The sequence below is a fragment of the Daphnia magna genome, linkage group LG2, assembly GCF_020631705.1.
Source record: "Daphnia magna isolate NIES linkage group LG2, ASM2063170v1.1, whole genome shotgun sequence".
NCBI lineage: Eukaryota > Metazoa > Arthropoda > Branchiopoda > Diplostraca > Daphniidae > Daphnia > Daphnia magna.
This window is the reverse complement of record NC_059183.1, coordinates 4,301,106-4,318,817: the sequence shown is the minus strand read 5'-3', so window position 1 is coordinate 4,318,817 and position 17,712 is coordinate 4,301,106. Positions and strand designations below refer to the sequence as shown.

The following is a 17,712-nucleotide window of genomic DNA, read 5'->3' as shown; positions in this document are numbered from 1 at the left end:
CATCAGAGCCACAGGATCCCATCAAATGTGCGGCAATGAGTTATCGACATCCGGAGGTCAATCGAACCTAAAACTCTGAGTGTCACCGATTTCCGAGTTGCCAGTTTCATGAAAGACAACGTTCGGTGAGGTATTGACGGCGGTTTAAGGGTTAACTAAGTTTAACCTTAACTTTGTTGTAATTATAGTGTTCAGATTGGTAGATAATATGGCTCTTTTTAAAACTATAATTCGAGAGTAGCTCAGCTTTGCATTGCCGAGTAGTGAAACCAAATGAATAAAACAAAACAAACTATATTATTTGAAACTCATCAAATGTTTATTATCAGAATGCATCAGCATGCAATTACGAACAATCAAAACAGACATCTGGTTTGTTCTGGGTTTGCAGTTCACTTATGCAGTAAACCATTGATCTTCGTGTTTCAGAGACAGTGTTCCAGGTCGTTCGTTGATGCGGAATTGTTGACCGCGACGAATCCAGCGGACTTTCAGGTTTTCGTAAAAGACACTCCATTCGTCGTAATCGTAGTCAATGTCTACATAAGCATCCACCATCAAATCAGGATAGACACGCTCGCAGTAGTGACGAATTCTGTGAACGTTACGGTCGAAAAGGATCAGTCCAACTAACTGCGGATCAAGGAGAAGTTGCTGCCTTTGATATGAATGTGTCCATGGCCACGGACGGACAGGGCAATAGATAACAGCGATCCGATTACCTCGAACCATCTTCGACAGTCCGGATTCATCCGTTTCAACACCTAGTTCAAAACAATGGATTGACAAGTTTTCCACCAGCTCAACCAGTTCTTGACGGAAATCGCTCATGTCCGGTACGTTAATGTTATCAGGTGGCCCGCGCGTCAATCTCTTTTTGCTCTGCGTAATCTGCAAATTTTGTCGATGTCTACGGACGCTTAATTCCAATTGGTATGTCGATTCCGGTTCCACAATCTCCTGGTAGCCGAGCTGCCCATTCTCCGGTAGGGGTCTGAACTCTTGATAAAGTTGTTCCAGTAATTCCAGTCGTTCGCAAAGTTCTATGGCGACATCAAGAGTGACATAGATCCTGTTAGCAGCTATCGCCTTTTCGGCAATCTTCAGAATGGCCCCATGGCTCGCGTCCTGTTTGTAGTAAAATTCAAATTCTTTCGAACGAATCATTGCTTTCTTGCAAAGCGAGAAGTAAGGAGACATTTTATTGCTGTCTATTCAATGGGTTCGGCCAACGTTAAATAGGAGGATGGGGAATCGACGACATTTATGTACACAGTGCATCAATGGTTTGCTTCCGCAAGTCAGTTTTCTCCAGGTAATTGTATTTGTATCTTCGAAGGAGAAGATATGGAAAATTTCTTTTTTCTGCTTTAAGTGCGTATTATTTTACCGTCATTGTTCGTTTATCGGTATTCCAATTACGTTACGTGTCACGTTTATTTAAATTGTCAAGGCGACCGTTGCTAGGAAGGAGGGTTGCGGTACTTGCATGTTGTTTCTATTTACAGGCACGAATGCGCCTTTGCTAAAAATAAATGTCAGCTATCTTTTTTAACTAAACAGCAATCAAGAATTTGTTAACAATTAATCAACATGTCTCAAACTGAGTAAACTGTACAAGTTGAGATTTTCTGCTTCTTTCTTCATTCACAAAAGATTGGACTAAAAGGACTAATCAACCATATGACACTTAGGGCAAAGTCTATTGGGGTGAGCAGCTTAACGTGGTGGCGTGGAAAAGGATTAAAATCTTAAAATCGTAAAATAAAAATTTTAATAATTATATCGCTTTTTTTGTTTGTTACGAAATGGGTTATGGGTTATTCCGAATTCCAAATTCCACTACGCCATCTACGAACAAACTTATGAACCAAAGTCATGACGAAATCGTATCAGTTCCAATCTGGTATTTTGTCTCGAGTGGGAGTCCGTCTGTTAGGTGTTCGTTTGTCGTTCCCTACGATAGGACTATTTGTTTCAATTTTCTGCAAGAATGGCGGCTGTTTCAGAGCCAAACTCATCCAACCGGTTCTTTTGCCATCGATGTAACGTGGAAATTCCGCATGTCCTTCCGGTAAGAATACATAGACGATTGCCGAAATGTGTTTTATTGTGTTTCCAGCTGGTCTCTTGTTCCCTTAGTCGTAAAAAAAAGGGAAGGGAGACTAATTTGGGACGTGTCAAGAAATTGAAGCATTACATAGTACTGAAGAGGAATACAAAGACTATATTTTAATCTAATCTTAACTATAGGGTTTCAAATGTCCAAGATGTAACAGTGGCTTCATTGAGGAAATGGAGCTCCCACCACAACAGTCCTTCAGCGATGAATCTAGCGATGATGGAGATGCTGAAATGGTTACATCTATAGGAGAAGTAAGTTTTTGTTTATCAACTACAGATTTTTGTGTCCTGTTTTATGATTCAAAGAGTATTCTTCATACTTATTGTTTCTTCTTTTATTCAGCTCTTCACTCATAACTTTCTTGGTAGTTTACGTGATGCCCACCATACTACACCACAAGCTGCCAGTAATGGTGAAAGGGAAGACGAAGAGCCTTCATCCACATCTTCTGGAGGTATACTAGTGTCTCTAAGTTAGAACATGTGTAGTAGCTGCATCTTATGTTTTTATTATTTTGTTTGTATCATTGCTAACAGTCCCAATTGTTATTATTAATGTTACCAACTTATTTTGTTTAGCTAGCAGCGGTACAGCAACACGACGAAGAAGACAACATGTCGCTTTTAATCTGCCTGTGCGGTCGACTCGACGAAGAACCAACAGCGATCGTCAAATGGCTCCCTTGGAAAATATTATTCAGGAATTCATTATAAACCTATCGGGATTTGATTTTGATCCAGCAGCGTTACAAGCTCAAGGCTCACCTATGTAAGTAGTTTCAATGAACAGTATGATTAAAATCCAACATTTCTAACCCTGAACGTTGTCGTAGGTTCATGTATGGCAATCCTGGTGATTACGCCTTCGGCCGCGCAGGCTTGGATGCTATTATCACGCAGTTATTGAATCAAATGGATGGCACTGGTCCACCACCTATGGCCAAAGATAAAATCTCTCAGATCCCTACTGTTGAGATCGACCAGCAACAAATCGGTTAGTTCTAAATCATTTCCAAATATGCTGTGTACATATTTCTTAGCCAGACGAAGACTTACGTTTTATTCAACGATCACAGAACAAAGTTTGCAGTGCTCAGTTTGTTGGGAAGATTTTAAACTTGCTGAACCAGTCAGAAAACTAGTGTGTGAGCATTATTATCACACACAATGCATTGTGCCATGGCTGCAATTACACGGAACCTGCCCAATATGTAGGAAGGCTCTCAACGATGACTCAGGGGTAGGTTCAGCATACAAAAAAACCCTAATAAATTCTTTGTCTGAATTCTTTATTTTTCCATTTTAAAGTCAGCGGAAAGCGAAAGTGCATCTGCCCCAGAACCAAGTACGTCATCTAACAGCAGCAATAACACCAACAGTTCCAGCGGAATTTCGTGGTTGAACAGTGCTAGACATGCCCAAACAGGAGCCGGATCTGTCATTTCTTCCTTGATTGGGTACGAAAACTATTATATCAATGTTTCAGCTTTTCTTGGAGCTTTCTACTTAAAAACATTGTTCCACAAATTTATTCGTTGTGTCTCTGTTGTCTCCTAATAGAACAAGTTAACGAAGCTATGGCTTAACGTTTTAGATCAATCACCAACGCGCTTAGCGGAGGACAGTCATCGTCCAATTCCCCGTATCATTCATCCTCTTCAGCGGCTTCGTCGTCCCAACAGCCGCAGGGGCGTGAGATTTCAATTAGTCCTCTCTCTCCTTTTGCCCGGCAACATTCTTACAACTTACGCAGCAGCAGAGATCGGCCGGGAGGTCAGGAAAGCAATGACGAAGACGAAGACTCCAGCAACGGTGCAAGTGCTCATCAGCGGACTCACCATCGTCCAACGGGAAGAGGCCGTGGCCAACCGAATCCCTTTGAAGACGATTATGATTAAACCGATGATTGGAATAAGCTACTTCTTCAAGAAAATAACAAGACCATAGCTCTTCTCTACCCAAATTCCCTTTACTTTTCTATCCCTTGGAGAAACTCGCACGCTGTAAGGATAAATCTTGCATTTGTCAAGGCAGTGACTCGCGGGCCCAACATATTGTAAAATGAGACTACAGACTGAATGTGTTTTACATGTAGAAACACTCCGTATACAACACGAAGTTCCAGTTTACTGAAAACGGAAGGAGAGAAAACTGTCGTCTCCAGTTTAGAGTTGTGCCCCAATTACGTGGCACTTCCGGATTGTTTATTCTTCAGTTTTCGTAATTAGTGGATTGTGCGTATTTTCACCCTGTTAAAATTCGTCAAATTTGCGAGTGAAAGAACCTAGTTTTTTCTTTGAATTAACTCAGTCACGATTTATTTGACTTGGCCCATGTAAAATGTGTATCTTTTTGATTAGTGGTGAAGTTAACTATCGTTTTCCCTTTACCTATTACGATTTTTTTTTTTCTATTATTATTATTATTTATTTTTATTATTATTTTTGAGAAAAAATCGCTTCACTGGGTAAATTTTGATGCAGCCGAGTCTAAATCTCCCATTTTTATTAGAAATCAAGCTAACTATGAATATAAAAAGTAGTGGCGATTGGAATGAGGGAAAAATGAATAAGGAAAATGAATAACGCGCAGAGCCTCACGATATCCTTTGAACTTTCTTTTTATCTAACCCCTTCCGTTGTTGAAATTGGTAAGAGAAAACAAATTATCGAGTCGTGTCAGTCTCAAACCAGATTAGTTTATATGAGTGTGTTCCATTGAAGCAAGGAGCGGGAAAACAAATACAACTGTGAGTTTGTCAGTTCTTTATAGGCTTCGCATTTTGTTTCACACTAGGTTACCATGGACACCTGAAAATGTTGATACCTCTGTTAGTGGGATGGCTTATCCGGTTGCAAATTTCAACGATCAGTTGCGAAGTGATTTTTACCGCTATTTAACGTTGGACTTGAGCACATATTTGCGTAAGTAACCGCTTTAACGAACATGTGTAATATCTTTTACTCCTGTTTTCTACTAATTACAATAGAGTCAATACAAGGGATAGTCGATTTGAAATTGGACGAGAAATATGGCTGCGAGACTCTTGCTTTGCTACATTGGGAGCAGTTGCATTCCATTTTATTGCCCGATGAGGTTAAGAATTTTTACTTAGCTTCCAACGGATTTGAATTAACCTGGAAATTTCGCATAGCTGGTGGGTAAAGTATAAAGTGAAAAGTTAATTTTTAATCACTTTTTGTTGAATCACTGATTTCAACGTTCTGTTCAGATCATAATTATCCTGTGGGGAAAATGCATATCAACGTACTTACGGAGTTGTGTCCGGTCAATGAGCCTTTTAAAAGCCCTGATAAATATGATGGATCTACGCGTTTGTTTGTAATTGATACCAATTTTTCTCAAGGTAAGCCCGTTCGAAAGGAACACGAAAAGAAGAAAATCTAAGATTGTTCTATCGACATAGGAAGTGTCGTTCTGCTGATAACAAAAGGCACGATGAACAGCTCAGTTCATTACCTGAGTAGTCAAGGGCAACTACATCAAATAGCCGAAAGTCTAACCGCTTATCTCCGTCTTATGTTGCTTTATATGGGCCTGCCTGATTGGCCACTAGTCCACCTGAAAATGGAACTTTCTTACTGGAACAAAGTATCAACGACCTTCATGCACTTTATTGTTAACAAGCCGTATGGAGCCTGTAGTTTGCATACAGGCTTTACTTTTGTCGATTCCATTTCCGCAATATCTTATTATTAATGTTAACTTAAATTTTTATTACAGCAATTGTATGCCTACTTCGCGCCATACCTTTCCCATCCCAACTGGAAATCAGAGGAAACGGAAAATCGGACTGCTTATCCAGTCAACGTACTCGATAAGAGCATTTTCAAAGCAAACAAAACACCAAGATAATTATTTGTAAACGTGGAGGAAGGACATAGCAATAAACTGGGTGTCGTAATAGACTATCGCCAATTGCAAACTGGTATATTTGATTTATACTCAATGTATAGGAAGACGACTGGTTGTTTTCATTAAAAAACCGTTGCATAAATATTTAAAGTCACGATCCATTGACCGTCTGCGCAGACACCAGAATGTAGGCACTAGTTTAGACCATATCCGCAAGTGCGCAGTAGGCCACTGGGTTTGTAGGGGGAAGACCGAACGAGGGAGGAACTGTGCTACCATAAACATCGTAGCCCGAGATATGTGTGTGTTGCGTAGCGATAACACGTTGTTCCAGATTGCGTAATACAGATTCACGCAGCTAGATGGCATGGACAGTAAGCACAGCAAAATGGAGGTTATTGTTGTCTCCCTCGACAGTTTGTTTAATTAACGCAACTGAAAAATCGGATTTACCAGAATGATTACAGTGATGGACGGACATAAAAACATAAATCACGTAGAAGACCACTGCTTAGACTTTCAAAACGTTACTATTCCATCAGGTACATAACTAAGAGTATTTATTCATTACACCAAAAGCTTGGCTTGCCGTACTTTTGCGTGTCTCGTAGTTTGTTTATTTTGTTATTGTTTTTTTTTTTTTTTTTTTTTTTTTTAATATATATGTATATACATTTTCTCTCCTGAAACTACAGGAAGCACTTACATTCCCGGCTCGGACCCTTGCGTTTTATGTCTTTGTGAACATGGGAAAAATCTTTGGTGTCAGGCTGTTCGTTGTGCAGCTTCAGAGGTTATATTTTCTATTAACTTTATGAAATTTCAATAACTAATCTCTTGTCTTGGTAATTTTTTCAGGATTGCTTATTCTATACTACAGGAAAATCTTGCTGTGAATTCATATGTATGGATAGAGTTGTCGAAGGTTAGTTTGATGAAAAACATAAAGTTTATTTGAAAACACAAGAACTAATGTTATTATTGCATTCAGTCATATGTGGCTTCTGCTTACTCTCCCTACTGATGATTGGTATATTTGTCTATTACCTGCATAGAAAGAACCGTAAAATGGCAACAGGTGACAGTTCTGTGAAAAAGCAACTTTGTCTTACCTCATCCATAAATAACTATTTATTTAAAACTTCAGGCACATTGCTGAACAAGTCTGACGCTGATGTGGCATTAGTCGACCATTCGTCCATCTACGAAAAGAAAGTGAAGATTTAGATGTGTTAATATTAAGTTTGCATGAATCTCGTTCCCGTTAATTCTGAATATTTTAAGCCAATCTATTACTCGATAATTATTAAAACATTATGATTGTCCTATTATACTATTTATCACGTTTCTAGAAAAATGCGGTCTTTGTACCCTTCTGTTGGGCGTATTGTGTTCCTTAGGGAATAATGACGATATGAAGAGCGTCAAATGGTGTGTAGCTCCGTTATTATATATCCGTTTTCAATAAACTTCGTATAGCTAGAATTAGGGTTACTTCTTTAGTATTTTAGGCGTTAGGAAATACGAGATCCAAAAATATAATACACCCACCACTGAAAGCGTGAAAGGATAAGCTTTCTTCAAACATCGGCTTCAAAGGTTGGGCGCAGAGTAAATGTAGACACTACTGAAAATGGTCTGGTGCGTATTGTTTACATCTACTACCCATGCACAGCCATAAAATTTTGCCAAGCTTGGCACGCATTTTTACGGCGCCGAACTAAAAACACAAAAGAACAAAATCGGAAAAAGTTTTAGTCTGTATATAAAAAAAATAAAAAAATAAAATATTGGTATGTAATATCTATCCTATCCTTCATGATCTATGATGTCTAAAATGTAAAAAAAATTATTATTTAAGGGCATTATTTGTATGGCTTTATAATTAATTAGTGTGAGAGAGAAGAAAACATCGATCTACTAATACCGGAAACATGGCTACATGCATCTTTGAAAGAAACAAACAACACAAGTTTGTAAAAAGTTTATTGTCTTTTTCGATGGAAGGTCTGAATTTTTAGATCTAGAAACGTGTTTATTGCCTTTGCATTCCTTTCCATCTTTGTATGAAAAAAGTTTGATGGCTCTACGGGGTAAAAGACATTGCCATACCCATGACCAACCCACGACTTCCTGTGGTGTAGATCTAGCATCTGTACGATCTAGGTGGCAGGTCAGTCGTCAGGTCTTGCATTTGTTTATCTACCCAGTTCCATTTCTTAATAAGCAGTGTCAGTCGTTTTAGCGAGCTGAACGCTGCGGTATACTCATGGTTATCTGGATTATACCTGCCGTACGATAAAGTGTTCTTATCAAAGTGATTGTTATCACCGCCAAAAATAATTTTTAGATTTTTTCTTTCACGTGAGGCGGTTTATTTACAAAATAGAGTACCTTAATACTCTATATGGCTTTGTTACTATCTAACTTTTCAAAGTCAAGTTCCCGAGTCGACCTGCAATTTGAAAACTGGATAAATTGACAAACAGGAAAATATTGCTATCCTATTCTTTTCGTGACTTGGCGTGACGTGATTCCCAGGTAAACTGCTTAGCCAATTAATTCTTAGAGGAAACTAGTGCTGGTTTTAATAAATATTTACACACAACAACTTTAGAATGCCTGGTGAAAGGTTCCTTGTTGCCACTCCTGATAGCTCACAGGAGGATGAAATTGGAGTTTTTGGAGAGAGCTGCCAAGATATTAATGGAAGGACAATCACTGGTGGGAATCATTATGTTCCAGGTCCTGATTCATGTACAGTCTGTCTTTGTGATGGAGGAAAACCAAAATGGTGCCAGGCTGTTTTGTGTGCTGCTCCCAAGGTGCCTGTGAACAATTTGATTTTAATTGAAAATTTTATATGAAATAATATAAGACTAACTTTAGCTTAAAGATATTTTTTAATAAATTTTTTTGAATTTCAAACACCTTTTCATTTCAACATTTCTGTATGAATATTTTCCAGGATTGCAAATCCTTCAGAATTGGAAGTTCTTGCTGTGAATTTATTTGTTTGGACAACACTGAAGGGGGAAACGATGAAGGCTCAGTGGATGTCACCTGGGGAGGTGACACCTGGATTGGTGGTGATTTGGGTTTCCGTTTAGTTGCAACTGCCATAACTGCTGTACTTTCACTTGCTCTGCTAGTTTTCCTTTTTTATCGTTTAAAAAGACGACGTGCACGGAGGCACTCAGGTAATTAGAATGATTAATTTATAATTTTTAAAACATTGTCAAAAGCAAAATGTTACTTTTACCACATTAGCTTGCCATGAGATGGAAGGTGACACAATTCCATCTAGTAGCATAGTTAGTTATGACCATGGAGACCTTACAAGTAGTACTGGGCATTTGAGCAGGTAGTAGTATTGGGCATGTTGTACACAAGAATCCATCTTTAATTGATGACTCATTACTCTCAAAAAGACAACCCCAACCATTGATAAATCTTGGGGAGCATCAATCTCCAATGTGTGTGATGTGGAAACTACCTAGTTCATCTGCTACAGATTATCCGCCACCATACTCTGAAAATCCAACGAACCGTCTAACAATTGAAGATCACGAAACCATTCGTGAAACAACAAGTGAACAAATGCAAACAAAGCATAATCAACAGCATTATTGTAAGCGTTACATTTATAGGTCTTTTAGCTGTTCCATCGGCTCCGTCAAATGATTTGGTGAATGACGCGCCACTCAGTCACGTATCGTTGGTGCGACGGAGCAATGATACATTAGATTCCGGCGATTTTTTGGACGCTGGTACTCCTCCGCCTAGCTACGCCGAAGTTCTTGCCTCTATTTCCACTCCAGCTATGAACGAGATCGAAGAAAACTTCTCACCAGTCAGAGGTAAGATCAGTTTTTTAAGCCTAGAAAACGGTACAGCCGTTGAATTTTAAACCATCTTAACAGAAGATGGGGACGAGCTTCCTTCTGCTCAATGGAGGAACAGTTTGAACCTACCAAGAGAACGTTCCCCAGCCGAAGTTGCCATTCAACGATTCAGCCTACAACTTGCCCTGGACTGCTCAGATACAAGCAGCTGCACAAGCAGTTCGAGCCACGTCCAACCTGGGACTTTGAGCACTTCTTCCTCTTCATCTGCCGCATCAATTGTCCATCTTGGCTCTCATTGATTTTGTCTACTAATCCTATAGCAGCATCAAGTATCTACCTAAAGCAGTATTTAGTAAAAAAAAAAAAAAATCTGCTACTTCAGTCTAGAAGATCTCGTTTGACTGTTTATGTATTGATTCTGCTCTCGTTGTCTCTTTTTTACTCGCATTTCTTTTTTTTTAATGCGACTATGTGGGGCTTCTCCATGTATTTTTTTTTTTCAAAGGCCTTCACGTGGTTAACATTTTGTTTATCATTTAGGTAATTTTCTACTTGAAAATTTTTCATTAATTATGATTTATAAGGTTTTTTTCCCGAAACATTGATAACCTTCGTTACAATGTTTCGATTATGTAAAGCAAGTTCGTAGAATAGGGATTCGAAAATCACAGTCACCTATTGATGGGCACATACGTCATTAATAATCCTCATGGCAATCCAGCCGGTGACGGTAGGTGCTTGTAGAGCAGATTTCTCGTGCTATTTAATCACGCCCCCTAATTTCAGAATTGTAATGGTAGTCTAATGTCTACTGCCGACCACTTTCGAACAAACAAATAAATTGAGTTGAAGTGTACTTTTGTTTGTTTTTTGTTTTGTTTTTCGTTTTAATTTAAGACGGTTTTTTAAGCGCTTGTAACCGGAGCTTTTTTGTCGCTTCGTCGCAATCGATGAGTCACGTGACTTTGACCAGCTGATTTTCATCAATTCTCCGCGGACGACTTGTCGTCAGTCAGTTTGTCTGCTCTCCTGTTCTTGTTCTGTGCATTGTGCGTTGGGCGTGAAGACTACATTTTTTCGAACAATTGGTGCAATTTTTAAATCTGAAAAGTTGCCCAAGCTACGAAAGGTTTTATCACCGTAAAGTAACAAGATAAGAAAAATTTGTATGGCCGAAACTCGTGTCTATGGTTATGAGCCTAATAGTGGGCTTAATAACGCAATGGTACGTGTATATGTAGTGATTCTGAAAAAAGAAATTTTTTGAGCTGGACAGATCTGGTCGGATGCAGATTGTTTTACTGTCTTTTTTTTTAAAGAAGGTTTGTTTGTTTAGTAGTTTGTATAATTTTTGTTTGTTTGTTTAGCCTGAGCCTACAAGTTTACTTCGTTTACGCGTAATTGCTGGACATAACCTTTGTAAGAAAGACATATTTGGTGCAAGGTAATAAATTTTGATATGAAATATCTTTCTGTTTTTCAAATTTTGTTGGCTCATGATTTTCCTTGAAATTTAGTGATCCTTATGTAAGAATTGACTTGGTGGCAACTAATGGAGAGCAAGTGATTGATTCAGTGTTAACAAAAACGAAGAAGAGGGTAAGTTGAAATCAAGAAGGAATTACTAATGTTTTATTTTAAAGTTAAGAATTTATTCTTGCAGACATTAAATCCAAAATGGGATGAAGAATTTATCTTTCGTGTTAAACCTTCAGAGCATAAGCTAGTGATGGAAGTGTTTGATGAAAATCGCTTGACACGAGATGACTTCCTTGGAATGGTGGAACTTCCATTAGTAGGACTTCCTAAGGAACTTCCTGATACAAGCATACCCAGAAAATATTACATTCTTCGACCACGAAGGTCCGTTTACATTGACGTATTTGTTATATTTTCCGTCCCACCTACAATCTTTTTGTGTTTATTTTCGAAGTGCTCGCTCCAAGGTCAAAGGACATCTCCAACTATACCATGCATACATCCCTGATCCAAATGAAGTCTCGGAAAGTACGGTAGCCACCGCTTTGCCCGCTGCCACAGAACCGCAAAGTCAGGATCCCGAACCCGGTTGGGAAATGGTAGACTCGACAGATGGGGGCACCAGTGTTGGTCAGGCACAAGTAGAGCAGCCCGCCAGGGTAAATAGGATTTCTTCATAGAATTTGTGTATTGGTGCTTGACTGCCCATTTAATGATATTTCTGCAATACAGCCCATTTACGTTCAGGGAAGCTCTTCCACTCCAGAAGTAGCCAACGCCACGACGCAGTCGGCCCTCTACCTTCTGGTTGGGAAGAACGTCAAGATGCTAACGGGCGAACCTATTACGTGAATCACATTGCTCGCACCACTCAATGGGAGAGACCGTCTATCCAGCCGGGTAAGGGAGATGCATGTAAAGCTTGTTATGTCACAAAAATCACCAAGAATTTTTTTTTCTCATAAAAGCCGTGATTCAGGAGCAGCAATTGGCACGCGAACGTAACCTCGAAACAGCTGGGTCAGATATGCAACGTCGCTATCACATATCGGACGATGCCCATCCACTTCAAGCTGGATTAGATGCAGCCGCCGGTATTGCTGATCAGGTACAGTAAATCTCGTTCTTCTTGGGTGACCGTTTACATTTTAATGAACTTATAAAATCTGGCTCTTTCTTCTGCATGCTTCTTCGGAAAATAATGAAACTATTTGAGGAGGATGAGTATGAAGATGATGAACTTGATGATTATTTTGATGACGATGATGAGCTAGATGATGATGATGAATACGATGAGTATTGGGATGAAACTGCAGAGGGCGATGAACAGGTTTGCCTATCCTCTCTGTGCATTGCTACAGTCGTAGAGACAGCTAGATTATGCGACGTAGATTGGCGATCTAATGTATATAGTCGTATGGAGCGTGACGGGTTTTTATTTACTCGATCCTGTTTTGTTTTTGTTTTTTTCTGTTTTGTTTTTAGTTAAGAGAGGTACAAATTAACGGAAGTCCAAGACCTAGTCCGGCGTCACCTCGTCACTCCGTAACGGTAAATTTTAAACCAGCATCTATTTCTTCCCCTTTTTGGAAAGAGTTGACCCTGCTCATGACGTGCTTTTCAATTCTTTAGACCATTGAGGGAGAACAGGTTGCTAATGGTACGTCCTCCACTCCAACTAGACCTGCAGTTGTGCCTAATAGTGATGGCTTACCCCCAGGTACGTTAAAAATTTAACATTACGAAAAAAACAAACAATAATAAGAAAAATTAGTAGCAATACTCATAATTTTAATCGTTCGGCAACATAAGGCTGGACTGTCCAGGTTGCTCCGAATGGACGACTATTTTTTATCGATCATAACAAACGAGCCACCACTTGGGTGGACCCAAGATCGGGTAGACCGTCGACACTACCTCGTCAGAATCAGTATGTCCAAACGTTTTTCGTAGGGTTTCTAAAAAAAAAAATGGAAAAATAGTGAACAATAACAACAAGTTTAATGAACCTAAATTCTTGCAGGAGTCCTGGAAACAAAAGTTTCCAAGAAGAAGCGCTAGGGCCACTTCCAGAAGGCTGGGAGGAACGAATCCATTCCGATGGAAGAATCTTCTACATCGATCACAGTAAGTAGAAAGTGGCCGTCAGGTGGTAATCGAAACGGCTGACGTAAAACGTTTTTGACATGCAGATACCCGAATTACCCAGTGGGAAGACCCACGTATGTCGAATCCTAACATTGCTGGCCCGGCTGTTCCATACTCACGCGACTATAAGCGGAAATACGATTTCTTCAAGTCGCAACTTAAGAAACCAGTAAATTGACAACTGTTTAGAAAATAAGTAGTTGTTGAATTTTTATCTTTCGGTTCGTAATTTTCTTTTATTTTGCCTTCAGGCAAACATTCCCAACAAATTTGAAATTAAAGTTCATCGAGCTTCAATTCTGGAAGACTCGTACCGAATTATCAATACCGTCGCACGGCCAGAGCTGCTCAAGACAAAACTTTGGGTGGAATTTGACGGTGAAGTCGGACTCGATTATGGTGGTGTTGCTCGCGAATGGTTTTTCCTTCTCTCTAAAGAAATGTTCAACCCATACTACGGCCTCTTTGAATATTCTGCAATGTAAGTTTAGAATAAGTCGTAATGCATACGAGTGTCAATCGAGACGTCATCATTTATCATTTTCTCTGCAGGGACAACTACACGTTGCAAATCAACCCAATGTCGGGACTGTGTACCGAAGATCATCTTTCCTACTTCAAGTTTATTGGCCGTGTAGCTGGTATGGCGGTTTACCACGGCAAACTGCTTGATGGATTCTTCATTCGCCCCTTTTACAAAATGATGTTGGAAAAGCCCATCGAATTAAAAGATATGGAGTCGGTTGATACCGAATATTTCAACTCACTTGTTTGGATCAAAGAGAACGATCCGAGTGAGTTGGATCTTAATTTTGCTGTCGACGAGGAAAGCTTTGGCAAAACCATTCAGCGAGAGCTAAAACCCAACGGAACGAATATTCCTGTCACCAATGACAACAAACATGAATACATCAAGTAAGCGAATATTTATTTTTTTTTTATAATTACTTGTCTTTCCATAACGTGTTCAACTAATTATTAACTGTTGCGTACTGTTTACGTTAACAGCTTGGTGATCCAGTGGAGGTTTGTGTCTCGCGTTGAGGCTCAGATGCGTGCCTTCCTCGATGGTTTCAAGGATTTAATCCCACTCTCCATGCTTAAGATCTTCGATGAAAATGAACTCGAATTATTGATGTGCGGGATTGGCACCATCGACGTCAAAGACTGGAGAGAACACACAAATTACAAAGGCGATTACAATGCCAACCACATGGTGGTGCAGTGGTTCTGGAGAGTAAGTGCCACTCTAATTTGTTGTATTTTTTATTTTATTAGCGTCATAGAAACGTAATTCTTGACATTTCTTTTTCAGGTGGTTTTATCGTTCAATCCCGAAATGCGTTCTCGTGTCCTACAATTCGTTACGGGGACATCTCGTGTCCCGATGAATGGATTTAAAGAACTGTATGGAAGCAATGGCCCACAACCATTTACAATCGAAAAGTGGGGTACGCCAAACAATTTTCCTCGTGCTCATACATGGTAAGTCTCAAAGCCATTTATTCTTTGACATGGAATTGAAATGAGAAATGTTCTGCTTCTCCAATTCAGTTTCAATCGTTTGGACTTGCCACCCTATGAGAGTTACCAACAGTTAAGAGAGAAATTGATCAAAGCCATTGAAGGATCCGAAGGATTCGCTGGCGTAGATTAAACTGCCGCTCATCTATTGGAAAGGGATTCTTGATTGCACGTGTTTTTGATTTTTTTCCTGTAGAGTTTCTCTGGTTCCAATTAATATCCTCCTTCCCTCCCACTGTAAGATGTGTAAGGTCATTCATTCCACCGATGGTTCGTGTCGTTTAGTCGATTTCTATCCTTTGCCCCGAAAAACGATCCTGTTTGTTTCCGATTCTTATGGATGGCTAATCCCTCCCCCTTCCTTGGGTAGTGTACAGTTGGTATTTTTTTTTTTCTATCTCTTTTTGCATATCTTTCTCTCTCCTTCTGCCTCTTTCTTTCTCTCTTTTTTTTTTTATAAAGAAAACGTGAACTCCGACATGCCTGCACATGTGTGTCCATGAGCAGAGCGCACGGAGTTTCATTCTGGGGTTTCGACTTCTGCCATTTCGAGCATCACCTAAGAGTTGAAACGAAGAAGGAAGTATTTCCCTTCTTTTTTTTCTATTTTCCATCCAACCCGTGTTTGGTACTATTGTTGCAATATTATTAATCACAGCATCACTTAATTTTGGCCCCGTCGCGTCGACGTAATCCCGACATTTGCCCGCGTGCGTTGTTTTTTCTTTTCTTTTTTTTTTTCCTTTCCGGTCTAGTTTGTCGCGACTATTCTACGCAGTGTGATACATATTATTATACAGTATACCCTCTTCTTTATTATTACAATTTTTTTAAATCTTCTTCCTTCCCGGTAAACGAAAAAAAATGATTAAATGATTCATATTCGCATCATATTTAACATTTTGGTTCTCTTCGTTTGGGGGGGGGGGGTTTCTCCATTACTTTTGTTACAGCAATAACAAGCCCTTCCCGACTTTTATGCGTTCATAAGAAGATTTAAAAATATCTTCCCAAATTCAATACATGAGAGCTATTTACTCAATACGTAATGGCACTCGGCCCATTTACTTTCTTGGGACAGGATTCAATTGACGGCTAATGGAGCACAAAAAAGACGGTTTAGTATAAATCATACCAAATTCAAGAAGCCAAACGAAACGGTGCTACATTCAACGCCATTAATATGCTTCCATCTTCTTTTGAAGTACCATATGGCTGCCACTCGCGCTGATAACGACGGGGTTCGGGACCTTTTTTTCTTTTTTTTTTTCCAGTTTTCTTTCGTAATTGACAACTCTCTAGTTATATGTTTTCTGATTTGTACTACTAACCCTGGGGCTTGTTCATTCTCATTTTAGGTTTCTAAACCGTGCGCAATTATCCGCAAAATTATTTCTTTGAATGCTTAATTATGTAAGTTTACAGTCAAAGATTTTCTAGGTTACACTCGAGGTGAGTAGTTGATAGGTCAGTTAAAATCCAACTGTACCAAATCAGTCTGGCAAGGATACGACAAATCGTTCGCGTTGCCCAGGTCTCTACCTTAAAAGTAGGTGAGTCCGGCAAAGACGTACTTTTGCGTTTCCAATTTGCATGATAATGTACGTCGATGTACACTGCCCTTCACACATTCGTTTACCTCTGTGAGTTAGACGGTGCGTACGATCTGTCATTTCGAATCTTTTCTGGGCTGTTTAAACTCTTGATGAAATGGAATTCGATCGATTAATTGATTAAAGCAACTTGAGTTTTAGCATTTTCCAGTCTAGAAAGTTGAAAAAGTACGTTACATAAAGCTGGCGCTGGATCCCTGGATACCTTGCACCTATAAATGATGCGCATTGAGTCGGAACTCATTTTTTAAATTACTCAAAAGGAACTGTGACCGCAATGATACCGGAAACGAAACGTTCCATCGTGTCCGACTTAACACGGTTTTCGCAGTCTATTTCACCCAATCAAGCATCACACTGACTTGTCGTGATCGCATAGGCTGTAAAAATGGTAATAAAACATATTTTTAAAAAGTTGTTGAAACTAGATAAGCTATTACTTTCTCATTTACAGGGAGAAAGGTTGTAATGGTCTTCTTCATTTTCTTTCACCAAAGTTTGGCCATTGACGGAATCATCAAATGTCGAAGGCTGTTGTTATTGCGTGCCAACGGAAGAATTTGTTTTCTCATCTAGGTGAAACACATTTTGAAAAAATATCAAGAAGCTATTATATTGTGTTGATGTGTTTGTCAGGAAATGTCTTCCAGAGATGGTGCGCGCGTTGGAAACCTGTCCGTTATGGAAACAAACTTGTTATACCAGACCCCAATGTGGGATCTGTGCGTGAGTCCTCGTACGCAACCAGCCAGCACTGTTACACCCTACAACGCGTACGAACAAAAAAAAACCTTCCTCGAGATTACTTCTTTGCCTTGGGAGCCACAAAAAAAAATTTTTAGATAGAAAAAAATCAAATCAAGAAAAATGTTAATGAGAAATTGCAGATCCGAAAAGTAGGGCATCGCTAATGGGTGATCACGACTATCAAAGAAGATGCCATACCGTGTAACGGTAGTAGACCAGTGGTCGCGACCGGTCGTCTTCGTCCCCCCCTCGGTCGTGGAAACCGATCGAGAAAGAGAGAGAAAAAAAAAAGAATAAAACGAGAATAACGAGATCGGGATCCCAGCCGTTGAGCTTCCGCTTCTTCAGATGTT

The 17,712-nt window shown here is 39.5% G+C and overlaps 6 protein-coding genes and 1 long non-coding RNA gene across 8 annotated transcripts; 5 read left to right on the top strand and 2 right to left on the bottom strand.

The window, feature by feature from the left end:
• Nucleotides 1–396: 396 nt before the first annotated feature.
• LOC116915821 lies at nucleotides 397–1,200 on the bottom strand. Its single transcript, XM_032920952.2, has one exon. It carries the CDS (start codon nucleotides 1,198–1,200, stop codon nucleotides 397–399), a length of 804 nt encoding a protein of 267 aa, XP_032776843.2.
• Nucleotides 1,201–1,909: 709 nt separating this feature from the next.
• On the top strand, nucleotides 1,910–4,888 carry LOC123470043 (E3 ubiquitin-protein ligase RNF115-like). Its single transcript, XM_045169570.1, has 8 exons — nucleotides 1,910–2,074; nucleotides 2,254–2,376; nucleotides 2,468–2,579; nucleotides 2,704–2,893; nucleotides 2,958–3,118; nucleotides 3,201–3,364; nucleotides 3,433–3,581; nucleotides 3,719–4,888. The coding sequence occupies exons 1-8, from the start codon at nucleotides 1,994–1,996 to the stop codon at nucleotides 4,020–4,022; spliced, it is 1,284 nt and encodes a 427-aa protein (XP_045025505.1). The 5' UTR covers nucleotides 1,910–1,993; the 3' UTR covers nucleotides 4,023–4,888.
• A 24-nt stretch (nucleotides 4,889–4,912) lies between these two features.
• LOC116915817 (tubulin polyglutamylase complex subunit 2) lies at nucleotides 4,913–6,063 on the top strand. The gene is made up of 5 exons (XM_032920949.2): nucleotides 4,913–5,048; nucleotides 5,114–5,281; nucleotides 5,357–5,491; nucleotides 5,552–5,774; nucleotides 5,869–6,063. The coding sequence occupies exons 1-5, from the start codon at nucleotides 4,964–4,966 to the stop codon at nucleotides 6,008–6,010; spliced, it is 753 nt and encodes a 250-aa protein (XP_032776840.1). The 5' UTR covers nucleotides 4,913–4,963; the 3' UTR covers nucleotides 6,011–6,063.
• Nucleotides 6,064–6,399: 336 nt separating this feature from the next.
• On the top strand, nucleotides 6,400–7,485 carry LOC116915818 (integral membrane protein DGCR2/IDD). Its single transcript, XM_032920951.2, has 5 exons — nucleotides 6,400–6,542; nucleotides 6,696–6,793; nucleotides 6,859–6,925; nucleotides 6,992–7,078; nucleotides 7,148–7,485. Exons 1-5 carry the CDS (start codon nucleotides 6,458–6,460, stop codon nucleotides 7,225–7,227), a joined length of 417 nt encoding a protein of 138 aa, XP_032776842.1. The 5' UTR covers nucleotides 6,400–6,457; the 3' UTR covers nucleotides 7,228–7,485.
• LOC123470046 lies at nucleotides 6,931–7,774 on the bottom strand. The gene is made up of 4 exons (XR_006643467.1): nucleotides 7,552–7,774; nucleotides 7,372–7,479; nucleotides 7,113–7,202; nucleotides 6,931–7,047 (listed from the first exon to the last, which is right to left on the bottom strand). It is a non-coding gene; the product is annotated as an uncharacterized LOC123470046 (long non-coding RNA).
• A 374-nt stretch (nucleotides 7,775–8,148) lies between these two features.
• On the top strand, nucleotides 8,149–10,704 carry LOC123466253 (integral membrane protein DGCR2/IDD-like). 2 transcript variants are annotated; one of them, XM_045169573.1, is made up of 8 exons: nucleotides 8,149–8,293; nucleotides 8,351–8,541; nucleotides 8,618–8,825; nucleotides 8,969–9,200; nucleotides 9,271–9,364; nucleotides 9,432–9,592; nucleotides 9,651–9,860; nucleotides 9,924–10,704. In XM_045169573.1, the coding sequence occupies exons 3-8, from the start codon at nucleotides 8,619–8,621 to the stop codon at nucleotides 10,145–10,147; spliced, it is 1,128 nt and encodes a 375-aa protein (XP_045025508.1). In that variant the 5' UTR covers nucleotides 8,149–8,293; nucleotides 8,351–8,541; nucleotide 8,618; the 3' UTR covers nucleotides 10,148–10,704. The 2 variants fall into 2 exon arrangements, with proteins under 2 accessions (XP_045025508.1, XP_032776839.1); XM_032920948.2 differs by having other exon boundaries at nucleotides 8,205–8,541; nucleotides 9,927–10,704.
• Nucleotides 10,705–10,908: 204 nt separating this feature from the next.
• Nucleotides 10,909–16,041, top strand: LOC116915811 (E3 ubiquitin-protein ligase NEDD4). The gene is given in 19 exon segments (XM_045169575.1): nucleotides 10,909–11,073; nucleotides 11,216–11,292; nucleotides 11,366–11,447; nucleotides 11,512–11,711; nucleotides 11,782–11,945; nucleotides 12,097–12,117; nucleotides 12,120–12,227; nucleotides 12,296–12,435; nucleotides 12,544–12,657; nucleotides 12,813–12,878; nucleotides 12,960–13,047; nucleotides 13,140–13,257; nucleotides 13,351–13,454; nucleotides 13,520–13,644; nucleotides 13,727–13,956; nucleotides 14,028–14,390; nucleotides 14,484–14,712; nucleotides 14,791–14,960; nucleotides 15,030–16,041. Coding segments are annotated over 19 exon segments (2,559 nt in total). The 5' UTR covers nucleotides 10,909–11,016; the 3' UTR covers nucleotides 15,133–16,041.
• The last annotated feature ends 1,671 nt before the right edge of the window (nucleotides 16,042–17,712 follow it).

Coding starts and splice junctions, on each gene's coding strand:
- LOC116915818 (XM_032920951.2), top strand. CDS start 6,458: ATGATTACAGTGATGGACGGACATAAAAACATAAATCACGTAGAAGAC. Junction 6,543..6,695: donor AAACGTTACTATTCCATCAG/GTACATAACTAA, acceptor CTGAAACTACAG/GAAGCACTTACATTCCCGGC. Junction 6,794..6,858: donor TTCGTTGTGCAGCTTCAGAG/GTTATATTTTCT, acceptor TAATTTTTTCAG/GATTGCTTATTCTATACTAC.
- LOC123466253 (XM_045169573.1), top strand. CDS start 8,619: ATGCCTGGTGAAAGGTTCCTTGTTGCCACTCCTGATAGCTCACAGGAG. Junction 8,826..8,968: donor TTTTGTGTGCTGCTCCCAAG/GTGCCTGTGAAC, acceptor AATATTTTCCAG/GATTGCAAATCCTTCAGAAT. Junction 9,365..9,431: donor AGTACTGGGCATTTGAGCAG/GTAGTAGTATTG, acceptor ACTCTCAAAAAG/ACAACCCCAACCATTGATAA.
- LOC116915821 (XM_032920952.2), bottom strand. CDS start 1,200: ATGTCTCCTTACTTCTCGCTTTGCAAGAAAGCAATGATTCGTTCGAAA.
- LOC116915817 (XM_032920949.2), top strand. CDS start 4,964: ATGGCTTATCCGGTTGCAAATTTCAACGATCAGTTGCGAAGTGATTTT. Junction 5,282..5,356: donor CTGGAAATTTCGCATAGCTG/GTGGGTAAAGTA, acceptor CGTTCTGTTCAG/ATCATAATTATCCTGTGGGG. Junction 5,775..5,868: donor CACTTTATTGTTAACAAGCC/GTATGGAGCCTG, acceptor TTTTTATTACAG/CAATTGTATGCCTACTTCGC.
- LOC123470043 (XM_045169570.1), top strand. CDS start 1,994: ATGGCGGCTGTTTCAGAGCCAAACTCATCCAACCGGTTCTTTTGCCAT. Junction 2,075..2,253: donor AAATTCCGCATGTCCTTCCG/GTAAGAATACAT, acceptor TCTTAACTATAG/GGTTTCAAATGTCCAAGATG. Junction 2,580..2,703: donor TTCATCCACATCTTCTGGAG/GTATACTAGTGT, acceptor TATTTTGTTTAG/CTAGCAGCGGTACAGCAACA.